The sequence below is a fragment of the Mugil cephalus genome, chromosome 16 (assembly GCF_022458985.1).
Source record: "Mugil cephalus isolate CIBA_MC_2020 chromosome 16, CIBA_Mcephalus_1.1, whole genome shotgun sequence".
Classification (NCBI taxonomy): Eukaryota; Metazoa; Chordata; class Actinopteri; order Mugiliformes; family Mugilidae; genus Mugil; species Mugil cephalus.
Genome location: NC_061785.1, coordinates 13,951,826 through 13,965,961, shown reverse-complemented (window position 1 = coordinate 13,965,961; position 14,136 = coordinate 13,951,826). Strand labels below are relative to the sequence as shown.

General features: G+C 41.6%; 1 protein-coding gene across 1 annotated transcript in view; it reads left to right on the top strand.

Annotated features, from left to right (window-relative positions):
• Window positions 1-322: 322 nt before the first annotated feature.
• LOC125022633 (urotensin-2 receptor) overlaps window positions 323-14,136 on the top strand; it is a 52,003-nt gene continuing 38,189 nt past the window's right edge. Inside the window, exons 1-3 of the mRNA XM_047609457.1 lie at window positions 323-907; window positions 2,117-2,832; window positions 5,225-5,603. Coding sequence (XP_047465413.1) covers window positions 2,119-2,832; window positions 5,225-5,602 — 1,092 coding nt within the window. The 5' untranslated portion in view covers window positions 323-907; window positions 2,117-2,118 and the 3' untranslated portion in view covers window position 5,603. The remainder of the gene's footprint in view (window positions 908-2,116; window positions 2,833-5,224; window positions 5,604-14,136) is intronic.

Sequence of the window (14,136 nt, the reverse complement as noted above, 5' to 3'; positions counted from 1 at the left end):
TTGACCCAGGCAACATCCATTTAAAATAGTGGACACTGGATATCCCACAAAGGAACGACAAATGGGCATTGTTGGCCACCTTTTTAGATATTGATTCATGTATTTGTGTGTGTGTGTGTGTGCGCGTGTGCGCGCTCTGTTGGCGCGTAACATGTCTCAAATCCCCGTGTTGTCGCATGTCACTTTGTGGCACAAGCCGCGGTTGCATGGAAATAAATGGCACGGGGGTTAGAGCGAGGGAGAGACAGAACACATTTCCTGCATACCTCCCTGTTGCCTGTTCTCTCCGTCTTCTCCCTCCCACTTTGGGCTTCTGAGCGAGAGCGTGTACTGCTCTCTCTGCCTCTCTCTCTCTCTCTCTCTCTCTCTCTGCCTCTCTACCTCTGCCACTCTCTCTCCCTCTCTTTTACTCTCTCTCAGTCAAAGAGGGGATTCTCCGTAACCGGCTGTACCTTGGTGTGATCCTTACCTCTGACCATCATTTCATTGATATTCTCTTTTTTTTCTTCAGTATTTTCTCTCCAGTGTTTGGATGCAACCAAGGTGCACATAAGGTGGAGGGAATAGAAGGGAACTTTTAAAGCTGCCATCAGTGATCCTTTCTCTTATTGGCATATTTGTATAGTATAGTATAGTTGAGACACCAGACAGCAGTGGAAGTTTTTTTTTTCCATGTAGTAGTGGATGACTCATTTTTGTTTTTTCCTCATACAAGACTGCTGGATATATTTCTTCCCTTTGTTCCGCAAACCGGCTTCACCTCATAGACACTTAAATCTGTGGGGTCTTTAATGGAGTGTGAAATTTGTGCAGCCAGTGCGAAGTTTGGTGGAGAAAACTGAGACAGAGCATGGCTGATGGAACCGCAGCTGAGTGTTGAACCCTCCTGCCCAGGAAGGCGGTCCAGGTAAGAATTTAATTGATTTCCTGGACAGATTAGTAATCGTCCATAAAGATAAACGTACGTGCGCAAAGGGCTTTTGTGCTCGCCCGGTCAGGTCTATTAGTGACGGCAGAAATGGTCTATTAGCGAGGTCTGACTTCACCTCAGTCCCCTGGTGCCTTTTCGGAACTGCTTAACTCACAAAGGGGGAATACTTTCTCAGTCACTTCTGTCTGAATCTGAGCAGCTGGTCATTAGTTGGGATAAAAGGAGAGCTCCGAGGCTGAGTAAAAAGTTCCCTCGACAGTTGATGCATGTGTGAGAAATTAAATGCTCAATTCTAGGAAGGCGCTGTATTAATTCGGTAATATTCTCGTGCCGCCTGAGAATACGCCAAGTTGACACTCTCGTGTGTCATTGTGCTTAAGAAGGGTCTTAGACAGGCTGTAAACACGACACATGACACGGAGTGAATCAATGTTTCACTGAGGTCAGCAAATGCGATTCACTGGTGGTGTGATTTATAAAGTTAGGTGCTCCGAAAGTCCTCCGGAGAGCCACCACCAACAGGAGTTCTGCGTAATTAAGGAAATCACACAGATCACACAGATTTCTTCCAAAAATTAGCGACTCACAAACAAACAAGGTGAGCACACCCTGGTGTAAAGATCTTAAAAACATCTTCTATGCTCGTATGTTACCAGAATAAGGATACATTTTGTTGTGAAGGTTTCAGGAATTTTGCTGACGTAACAGACAAAAAGCAACAACTATAGCACTTTGATCTGTTCATTTTTTCAGCATTAAGCAATCAGAATGCAACCTCTGGTATAGATCTCGCTCCTGATTTGGGCTGCTGTTACTATGTTTGCTTCCCAAGCCTATCGACTGAATTAAACGCTGCTGCTAATTTTACAGTCCAGACAGTTTCTGGAGTTGCTCAACGTCTCGTTTCAGGACCGATTTAGGAAATCTTGTGCAAGATTTCACAAAACAAATCACGGGGAGTTGTGTCACTCAAAGTGGTATGAACTGTAAAGAGGTGCTTGGTGTGACGAAAGCCGATTTTGCAAATAAATGTAGAGATGCAGCCTGTATTTAAAGCTATTTAATAAATGACCCAATGTAGCCTCTCTGACTGTGAAACACCCATGTTTGTAGGATTCACTAAATGCAAGGAGCTGAATATATAATTTATGTAACCCCCAAATATTTCTGTTCCCACCCATCCAGACATGACAACAGTGTCCATGGAGCCCGTAGGAGTCCTGGTGGAGAGGGAAGCCAACACCACCGAAACTCCTCTGAACTCCCATGAGGACACGGCCGCCACCTTCACCATTGGCACCATCCTTTCCATCATGTGTCTCATTGGAGTCTCGGGGAACATCTACACCCTGGTGGTGATGTGCCACTCCATGAGGACTGCCGCCTCGATGTACATCTACATCATAAACCTGGCCTTGGCGGATCTGCTATACCTTCTCACCATCCCCTTCATAGTCTGCACACACTTCCTGAAGGGATGGTACTTTGGGGACGTGGGGTGTCGAATTCTGATCAGCATGGACTTCCTGACCATGCACGCCAGCATCTTCACGCTAACGATCATGAGCACGGAGCGCTACTTCGCCGTGCTCAAACCGCTCGACACAGTCAAGAGGTCAAAAAGTTACCGGAAGGCAATCGCTTTGCTGGTGTGGGCAGCTTCTCTGGTCCTCACTCTACCAATGATCATTGGCATTCAGCTAATGACAGTGGGCGACAAGATTATGTGCCAACCCACCTTTTCACAGCTCTCCTACCAGGTTTACATCTCCTTCCTGTTTTGCACTAGCATTGTTGCTCCAGGACTGATCATTGGCTATCTCTACATCCAGCTTGCGCGTACTTACTGGATTTCACAGACGGAGACCTTCAAACAGACCAAGAAACTCCCCAATCAAAAGGTCAGTGAATCACTAAATAGTGGCAATTCGTGGGACATGGTTTAATTTCACAGAAATTTGATTTCTATTGGTGGTCACAAATTCGAATGGGCATTAAAAATTTACAGTATGGATTGAATACTTACACGTGTGTTCAGTCGTGTATGGCCTGTTTGCAACCCGAGTTCCAAAAGGTTGGAATTGTGAGGAAAATATAATTTCTTGGCGCAATCACCGATTATAATGAAAGTCTACGATTGTCTGAGTTTTTGCCACTGAAATAGTTTGGTTTCGGAAATGGGATGTATCAGTTAACCTTTGTCAGTATAGAGGAGGAACTGTGATCCTCACTAATGAAAAACAGATTTTGACCTTTTGTTAACCCAACCATCGACACTGGCACCCTTTATGGAAATTGCACAATATAGTCTGACAATCTTAGAAGAGTTATATTTTGCATGACACCCTGTCGCTTGTTTTTTTCCAAATAATTATTAAAAAGGAAAATAAAAGCTGTGTCTTCTAAATTGTGGTATTAGTGTGTATATATTGTGTATAAGTGTTCTGTTTCTAAACACCTGAGGGAAGTGTGGTCTTGCATCTGTGATAACCTCCTGCTTTGGCTGGCGGTCAGCGACAAAACTGTCATCATGGCCGATAAGGAGCTGTTATTTAAGTTAGCCAGCGTTAGCGTCATGGCTTTAAGCGTTCTCTTATCACTCCTCTCTGTGCTGCTACAGGTTTTCTATTTTTCCATTTGCCTCTTGCTCTCTGCTCATGCTGGGACAAAAGCCATTGCAATTTGCTTCATAGCAGGGCTTAAGATGACTTCATTTTGTCTTATCAGTGTGATTAGCAATGTGGTGTGTGTTGCCTTTCAGTTACATTGAAGGCATTGATGGAGTAATTCATTTTCCCTTTCTCTGCCCGTGCTGTGTTGAAAAAGGGTCTTTTTCAGTTATCACATTGGGCCTATAAAGGCCATCCTAGTAGGCCATCCTAGGCTTAACTCATTAGTGCAGACTACATGATATCATGGAATTGTGTATAAATAGCACAGCACTTTAAGAACCTTTCACGTGTCATAGCAACACATTTCACAGCTTTTTAGGCGTCATGTGAGGTGGTTAGGGTTTGGACTTAGCATACTGATCCATCTGGGTACAGTCAGGCAGACATTTAAAGACTAGAAAGGACTTGAAGTTACCATGTTCATAACCCTATGAGCATTGTGAAATAGTGAAAACTACAAGAGCACTTTACTGTAGTGGATACATGTGTGGAGCCAAGAGTTCTCTTCAGCTTTTTTCAGCCGTTGGTGGAAAAGTGAGCAGGATGATCCATGGGGTAAACAAGACCTAATCATTGAGACAGAATTGGACCAATGCCTTTATGCCAAAACACAATTTTGAACCATTTAACTTTAAATCTTGAAATCTGATCATTTGATTTCAGAATACTTACTGCTAAAGAGAGTTTTTTTTTTTTTTACCCTGCAATCTACAAAAAGACAAATGATGTCCAGCAGTATTTAATATCAAAATTAAAGTTCAACCTGTGCTGGGTGTCACTAATGATTTCCCTTGTTTGATTAGATTAGATTCAGGCTCTATCCACACGGAAAAGTTTTTTCTCACATGGTTGTGTTGTTCAAACAGAACCGCTGTTTCGGAAGCCCGTATACGCTAATTTTTTAAAAACCAGCCCCCTGAATAAATCCCTAAACACCACCCAGTGGATCTTTCTTGAATCACTCCTCCTCTTAAGTCGCGCCAACCCACCACCACCAACAACAACTGTGGCAGGCTGCAGCGTCGCGCTCATGTTGCAGAAGCTACTGAGCTTGATATCTCTAATACAGCAGAATGTTCTTCTCTTTGTCTACCATCAGCATCAAGTGGACAATTTCTTCTTCTCTCTTTTGTTATATATTCTGTGGCTGCGTTACAGTGCCACCCACAGGCCGGCCGTATATATCAAAGCAGTTTCGCTTGGACACAAATATTTCCCGAGATGGCGTCATCTTTATGGAAAACTTTTCCCGTTTCCATGTGGACATGACCTCAGATATTTCAATGTCAAAACTATTTTACTTAAAACTAATGTTGTCATTGGCTTCAGAGACTTGTGGTATTTCCACAATATTTTACCTGTGATTAATGCTTCTTGAATATGATTTTGCTTTTGTTTTTTGAAATCCACTCAGCTTTCAGGCCTGACTTGGGGTTCTCAGGGTGGGAGTTTCTATCATGTTTTGGATCTCTCTCCCACATGGGCTTATGTCATTGCAAGATTTGTGTATTTTAAAATGAAGGGAATATGCATTGTAAAACTGATGAATAATATCAGTACCAGGTGAAGTGAACTCTGATCCATAATAATGGCCTCTCTCTGTCATCTTATGCCCCCGAAGGTTCTCTACCTGATCTTCACCATCGTGCTCCTCTTCTGGGCATGCTTCCTGCCATTCTGGATCTGGCAGCTTTTGGATCAGTTCTACCCCTCGATGTCCCTCTCCACCAAGGCCAAGCGCAACATCAACTACCTGACCACGTGCCTGACATACTCCAACAGCTGCATCAACCCCTTCCTCTACACGCTGCTCACCAAGAACTACAAGGAGTACCTGAGGAAGCACAAGCGGTCGTGGACGGCCGGCAACTACTTCAACCGGCGGAGTCGTTTCCAGCGCTCCCCTCGCAGATCGCCGTCCGCCAGCAGCCAGCAGTGCACCGAGAGTTTCATGCTCACGCACACGGCCTCGCTGAAAGCTCATAACAGCAGTTTGTGAGGTAGGACCAGCTCTCTCTGGCATTTGTGATTCGTTATCTGATAAGAAGTAAGACTTTCCCCAAACAAAATTTAGCGCTGCAGTCATTTCCAGCAATCTTTCCACTAACAATTGCATCAACAGCTTTGGGAGCCAGTGATTGCTTTCGACTTGGCAGCTTTATTGGAGTTTTCTATCAGAGGAAAGACTGGTTAGATGATTCCAGAGGGTATTTGTTTCTGATCCCCAAGAAACATCTGTCTGTTTAGAATTCCTGCTTCCTGATATGCAGCACAAACATGCGGGACAATTGGTGCCTCCTGATGTTTACGTGTGGAAGTGGTGAAACATGTTCAGCAACAATAAATAGTAGATTACGTTGAAATTTCCTGAAGATCTAGGACAGGATCTTAAGTCTTAAGCCAACAGGTTTCCGGCAACTGTGGGGAGTAAATGGAGAGGAGGGCAAAATTCTCTGTTTGATGAAAACCATTGTTTGGACAATCGCTCAATTGTAATATATTTCCATAATCAAAAAAAAAAAGAAAAAAAAATAAATTATCTTGGTCACTTCTGCTTTTATCATGGCAGCATATGTTGCTAACTGCCACTACGCTTCTTCTATGACAGACCCTATGTTTGACTGTGTGGGTTTTACTCATGCTTTTTATATCACAGTCTGAAATGTACTCAGCTGTATCTGATTAAAACTCGTTGTAATTGGAGGAACACCAAAATTGAGATCTTGTCTGTTGTCTGGTTGGCGAAAAATTACATGCTGACATTACAGAAGATAAAACACTTCTACACTTCAGAACTACAGAGTAGCAGGTCCCTTTCTACATAAATGATTTACCTCATGTCAGTTTTCAAAAGGTTGCAGTGGGTTATAACTGCCAATCAACAGTGTTTGAATAGCCTTCATAACAGCATTATTAAATGCATGTATTATTTTAAACTTGACAATTTCAGAAGCTCTTAACTGAGATGTGACGTGTTTGACAGTCTAATGTTGCATTCACACTACTAGTGTCAGTCAAACGCTTTGTGACATTAATGACTAGGAGGTTTGAAACAGATATTGATGGACACAGGTGAAGCAAAGGCAGTGATTGCATAAGGCATCAGAGGAAGGCCAAAAAAAAATTAAGACCAACTAAACTTTGGTGTCACACGTTCTGTCCGTCAGGTAGCGACAAGAGTCGGGTGCCAGCTTCTTGCTTCGTGTTGTCAGCTTTCAGCCTTTTTAAAGCAAAATGGCTTTAAACAAAATTGCTTTAATGTTTCCTCTCTGTCGGTTGAAACCAGGCCCATAATCAGATCCAAATGGCACGTTACCACATCCATCCATTATCAAACCTGTATGTTGACTTGCAGTATTTGCTATGTGAGGCTTGCTGAAGGGGGACCAGGCCTCCAGACCCCTGCATCTCCAGGGGAGAGGAATGTCAAGGATGCCAAGAAGAGTACACTAAAACAAACAAACTAAACTTCTTTCATCCGGTCTGCTATTCAGAAGTCTCTTGTCCAAAGCTTTGACCATTGTTGCTTTTCATTCATTGACTAGTTTTCTTTTTCTTTATCGAGAATAGTTGAGGAAGTGCTACTTCTCTTCCAAAAGCCCATAAAAAGCCTTCTTTTATTAACAACAGATAACAGGTTTTTATTGATCTCTTCTCCTGGAGTATTTAAAGCAAATGAATAAGATTATTATTTAAAGTTTAAATATGCATGAATATCATTAATAATAATAATAATAATAATAAAAACTATATTATAGCATTATATCTACAGACTACTGCATTCTTTTATTTTATCTAATCCCATACATACACAAATATAGTGCCATAGAATAAAGAGAAAAAAAAATCACAATGAGATATTTAATTACTAACAAAAAATAAACCTACATTCTCACAGTTTCAACACTATCTATTGTCTTGTTAAATGTTTTGTGTGTGTGTGTGTAATAATAGTATTAGTAACGCTCCTGCATAATTCTAGTTTATAAAAATGACCAAATACATTATTTATGAAGCATTTCATTCTAGATGCACATAATTAAAATGTGCAACATTGTGGACTTATCAGCTTGACTTTACATGTCAGTTATTTGTATTATTACCTATGAAATTGCCTGAGGACAGCTCTCTGGCTCTCTGACTGGAATATTAAGCTTTCCTTTACATTGCCGCCAGGATCCCTCTCCTCAAGATTTCCTTTCCTGTTAATTTCTGTCAGTTTCAATTTTTAACGGACAGCTTTTCTTTAACAACTCTTTTATTCAGCCACTAAATGCTGACTCTCAACTCAGAGCCTGTGAGAAGTCCCTCAGTTTTTTTTCCCCTCCCCTTCACCTCCACGCGCTCCCCCTTCTTGAAAAATATCTGGTGTGTACGTATTTATGTGCCTGCCAGTCTGCGGGACTGTCTCATAGATTTAATGGGTTTCAGATGTCGGTCGCAAATGTTCCTTGAAGAGGAAGCTGGACGACCGAATGATAGCGCAGCAGAGTGGAACGGAGAGTGAAGAGCGGAGGGGGAAGAAGTGGCAGTGATGCAAACGCACACACGTACACAAAGCCTCGCATTTGCCACTAACCTGCCACTTACAGTTGTGGTAGCACATCAGTATCTACCAAGCAGCTGGTGCCCAATACGTAGTGTGTTAATTTCTCTTCTCCAGATAATACCCTACACCCTGGCACTGTGGATAAAGAGTAAGCCCAGATTTATTTTACACGGTATGATATTACAGCGTGTTTACCTTTTATTCCCATAAGCGTGCTATAATAACAAAACTATATTACACTTCATATCAGTTGTTTTTCATTCTTTCCACAAGAGGGGAAGAAAAGACGGAAATGTCCAATATTTACAATCATCTAATATACTGGTAGTGCTCTACTCTTGATTGCTGGCTGGTGTGGGTCCAGGCCGCCCGCAGAGAGAAAGTAGCGGTGAGTCATATATTACTGCGCTCTTCCTTGAAATACAATGTGCTGAGTGACAGCCACTATAATTCGCAAGGGCAGAGAATATGGCCCTGTATTTGTGTCTGAACACTCACACACACACACTGTCATCTGTCGCTAGCCACCAGTGGCCAAAAGAAATGTAATCAGTTTTTCCTCATATATTACTCTAAGAAGAAAAGAGAGCGCTTTCCTAATTACTGAGCAGGAAATGTATTTATGAATTTTTTATTATTATTTAATTTCATTTAATTTTTTCAATTTATTTTATTTTCTATTTTTTTTTCTCGTATTTTGTGTCTAGCCTCATTTCCACCATGGGGCCATTAAACAGCTCCATATTATCCACATCCGTATGTTTCGTATAATACATTAAATGGCGTGGTCAACATGTCAAACGTTTTCAAACCGGTATTATTCAGGTTTAGTCACTTTCCTATCATATTTCCTCTATAAAACAGTATCCAGTCCAACATCCAGGTCCAAATACAGTGTAAATGTATTTTGGTGCAACAAGCTAGCCAGCTAGCTAACTTCTGTTTGACATCCACTTAACGTCATCATCAACCTTAAACTTTGATCACATCGGTCATGTTAGTGGAGGGTGAAACTCGAAGCTTTCCATTGAAGATTTCCAAACTGATTTTATGTAACTCGACCGTTTAAACGATCAGGTTTGGAATTTGGAATAATTACGATGTGGTGCATTTGTAAATTATCAGGTTTGGAATCGTGCATAATTACGATGTGGTGCATTTGAGTGACAGGTGGGTTTCTCCCTGTGCATGCTGCTCAGCTCCACACTTCCCCCTCTTCGACACTATTTAGACTAGCTGTGGGTTTGATTGAATCAGGCACTGCCAAGATGGCGGCCGCCGGTGCCAACACACTAAGCTTCAAAACCACAAGGCAGAATTTGTGTGGGTGACATCACTGAGGGTTTGTCCGTCTTCATCTATGGTTAATGTTAAACACGAGACTCCGGGAACGCTGACTAACTGACTAATGCTAAAAAAGTGTACTTTTAAAACCAGAGTTTCCTGCCTTCTGCCCACATTTCTACACTTGTTAAACACAGAAAAAGCTTACTTTTTGAAATATGCAGCACAGATTTTCTATGAACAGCTCTGAAGGTCATTCATTGCGCAGCCTACCAAGCAATCATTGCCTGACTTAAAGTGTTTTCTCGTTGGATTCAGCAAGTGTGGAAACATTAAATGGCTGTCAACAATAATCACTATGAGACTTTAATTACTGACATTTAAACAGTTTGTGCGCCCCGGAGAAAGACTGCGTAATTTTACGGCTACGCAAACTTGGCCATTCACCAGCTGGAAAATCTCTGATTCTCTTTATGGCGAGGAACATGAAAGGCAAAACGAGGCGACCATACTATCAAAGCGTGGACTGACTTCATATTATGCCTCTGCAGAATGGAATTACACAGGCTGCAGTTAAAAGACCCGGGGAGACAGCGGCAAGGATAAGACCGGATTCTTTGAGCATAGTGCTGTTTCCCCTCAAAGAAAACATGTATTATCTCTCCAACAGAGGAATGTTCAGCGAGCAGAAATTTATAAACCCTGGCGAAATCCTATCTGTTCCACACTCAAATTTTATTCATTAATAATGTGTTAATAATTGGACAGTGGCAGCACTTTCCCCCCAAAGGCTTCTTCACACTTCTTTGCACTTTTTACGATTGTTGGTATATTCTGCATACAAAGGCTGGTTCAGGGAGATTTTACACACAGTGACTTTGGAAACGTTTTGGAATAAGTGAGCTATTGGAAAACTGAATGGGCCTCTTAAAAATTATTTAAAACTTACACCTTTCCTTCTTTTTACTACTTTCCACACACTTCTTTTTTTTTTTAGTAAAAGAGGCCCTTGATATTACACGAGGGCTGCCTTTTTTTGTGCTAAATTTTGAAGTCATTCCTAAATGTTTCCGCCATAAAAACGGTTGTCTGGCAGGCTTCTGTATGTGGAAGTGCCCTGACTCCTAAAATGCATTGATAGCATTGCGTGTTTATTGCACTTGAAAGCTGCCAGAGGTTTTTTTTTTTTTTTTTTTAAAGGGAAATGGTAGGAAGTGGGGATGCTGAGGAAAGCACGTCCTGTACAGACTTATTATATAGGGCAGCGGTTTATTGCTCACCACAGCAGTGAGGGCATATGGAAGCTCCTCTTCAACCAGCTTTATTATTTCATATATTTAAAGGCTGAATATTCCTCACACACTTAGATCTAAGATTTCACTGGAACTGGCTGCCAGAGTGTGCCAGGAAATGAAGTTTACGGAACTTTTATGGCAACTTAGTGCTCGTCTGTCAATTGTCTCTAAGGCTCGCAGAAAAACAGAAGTGCTATACACACGTGAGATCGGACATTCACAACGTCTGCACCCGCGGTGTATGATTATGATGTACTGTACGTACAGCGGCATGTTCTAAAAACACAGTCATATATCTTGCATTTTCATTGTTGCCGTGGCAGGTCTAAACGTTCTCACCTTTCCTTCCAGATAAGGAGAGGAAATTAGTCAGCATAGGAAGTGAAAATTTTCATAAAGGAAAAGATGTGCAAGTAATATTTCCATAAGCCTAACCTGCCAGAACAGAGAAGGTGAATAATTCATAGATCAAAAATAAACAAACTACAAACCACTCATAAGTATTCATTAGTTCTGTGATCGTTCTGAAGTGTTCCCTGTGGGCTCAGAAGAATAGAAAAGAAAAGACATGTTTAGGGATCCTACTGCTGTATGAAAGTTGGTCTGCTGGCTGGTCCACTATTTAAGTCGAGATTGAAATATCACAGCAATTATGCCATAAAAATTTGTGCGAACGTTCTTGGACCTCAGATGATTGAGCTTCTTCACTTGACTTTGTAGTTTCTTAGCGTCACAGTTTGCTCACCAAGTCAAATATCTCAACCACTACAAACATTCGTGCGGACAAAGCCTACACGGTAAATTGTATTTTCCCCTAGCACCGCCAACTAATCATTTATCCAGTGAAATATGTTGTCTGTTTTATTTTTCATTTACAAACTGGTGTTCATCCCCAGCCCACGTCCAAATTGCTTTAGGATACCATAAATATTTGTGTTCACATAATGCAAGTTGTACTACCCAGCACTATGAAGAAGAACTCCGGCTAATAACGTCATCCTTTTCTTTGGATGTGATTCTTACCTGGATGTACCACTTGCTGTGCGACTCTTAGGTGCTAGATTGTCTTTGTACCTTTCTTGTCAAAATTCCAGCTATGCCTTGATCATTGTCGGCATTGGACCATTGGGCCTAGGCTGCGTCCTTTTGAATTTGGCTCCTTATGCGTTTTGGGATTTTGGGACCATTGGATTTTCTTCTGCTCTTTGTCTTTCTTCTGTCTCTTTTGTCTTGCTTTGTTGACTGCCTTCCTGTGTGCGGACCGTAGAATAGAAAATATTGACAATGCTAGGATTCCAGGGATGCGGGCGGCAGTGCCTTGAGAGTTTGGAGCCAAAGTCAACGATATTTCAGGTTATTACTGACCTGGCCACGCTTCTTCTAGACTCACTCGCATTTGTGTTTGATTAATACTGCAGTCCGCTCTACCTCCACCGGTCATCAAGGAATGTCAGATTATACACACTTGTTCATTTGTTTTTTGGATAGTCGTCATTATGTCACATCCTGTTTCTATAGTTCAAACTAAAACGAAACTTGGACAGGATACATTAGCATTGTAATAACTATCCACTAACAGCGAGGAGCTGAAGCTTATGCCCTATACTGCAACCAGTCACCAAGGGGTCCTCCACATGTTTTGACTTCACCATTGAGCACCATTGTCATTGCATCCATTCTTTATACAGTCTATGATATGGGCACTGCAAGTTACTGTGGTTCTGAAATACTCTGTCTTGTGTTTAGTGCAAATGTAAGTATACTAACACATTGAACTAAGGTTAATAGAGAACACTATTTTGCTAAATATGAACATGTCAGCACTGTCGAATAGCCGAAGCACCTGAGCATGTAGATTAAATCCTGCCACACGGTAAACTCGTGCCAATGTTGAATTAGTGACAGAAGACATGTTCAGTTGGTTCTTGGCAAGATCAATACTATAAAAGCACATCAAGCACATCAATCTAGCAGGAGAAGCCTTGACTGCTATTAGAGCTGGTTATGACATAATCATTCCCTCACAGACCAGACATGACCCAGTTTAAATTATAATTGCTTTAATCCCATGTCTAGAGCTGTACACATCAGGCCCACAGACGGCATCAACTGTCACAGCATGAGCCAAATCAGTAAAAATACTGATAGATGACATAATTACTCGGTTTCATCCTCATCCCCTCTTTCCCATGGAATTTCTGTCTTAGCTGCCAAACAGAAGAGCAGTTAGACCGAGGGTCATCGCTTTGTACAATTGATTACAGGTCACCTCTGTACAGGTCATCCAAGAATGCACGCAATAATTCTTTCCCTTTCATGAGACTGAAAAGATTATTGATCTACCTGCCATATCTGAAAGTTGATTACATTGACTTGCCTCGTTTTGGGAATTGCAAATGGGAATTACTGTTGCCTTCTTGTCATAGGTGATAGGAAGCGTTGCCTGTAATAGCTTCAGGCTGTATTGTCTGGGAAAGTCCCTGCTGTGATCAATAAGCGCCCTGACTCACCCCTATCTGCTCTTCAACAAGATTATATAGCCCGACCAGAATTGATCGAATATCCTCTTAGCAGGGTTCATGCTGATGTCCCAACCCTCGTTTAGGAACGTCTTAGCTGATGAAATGTGGGATCCAATGATGATTTGTTTCACATAAATGTATTACTTTTTTCCCCCTTCGCTGCTCACAGTCTTTTTTATTTCCCAGATTCCAGTCAGACAGTTCACATGAATCAGGAATGAATGAATGAATGAGTTTGTGCGGAGGGTAGCAAATTAAGCAGGCAAAGTCACAACTCCTGCGAGTGACAGCGTGTGACAGCTTTTCCTTTTCTCTGAGCACTTCAGCATTAAAACGTTTCAGCATTCTTTTAAAAAAAGATGCGCTTTTCTAATTTAAATGACAAGGCAAGAGTTAAGAAATTCCTTTGCAGCACTTTCCTGCAGCTTTGCACAGAGTTTTTGCAGAATACAGTCCTACCTTGCAGGAATTGTATACATTCAGTTATCAAGCACACATTGCTTCCAGGTTCATACTCATCACTGTCAGTTGTCCCAGTACCGTTTGAGTTAGGCAAGTACCGCAATCAACCTTTAAGAGTTCAATGGTTGCTACTTTAAAGGTTCATTCCCCATCGCATGCACACCTTCTGTCACCAAATATGTATGAGTGCACAGAACCTAGCATTAGCATTAGTTACCTGTACATACAGACAGAAGTTGTTTTGTTTTCAGCAAATTTAACCCAGAGCTCAGATGACGTGTGTGACAATGTCCCTGTTACTCTTCTGTCCATCACTGCCTAAAGGCTATCCAAACCATCTGACTGGCTCGACAGATTTGCCAGAGCACAATGAGTTTCCAATAAGACTCCAGAGTCTATGGGGCCAGAACCCTGTCTTTAA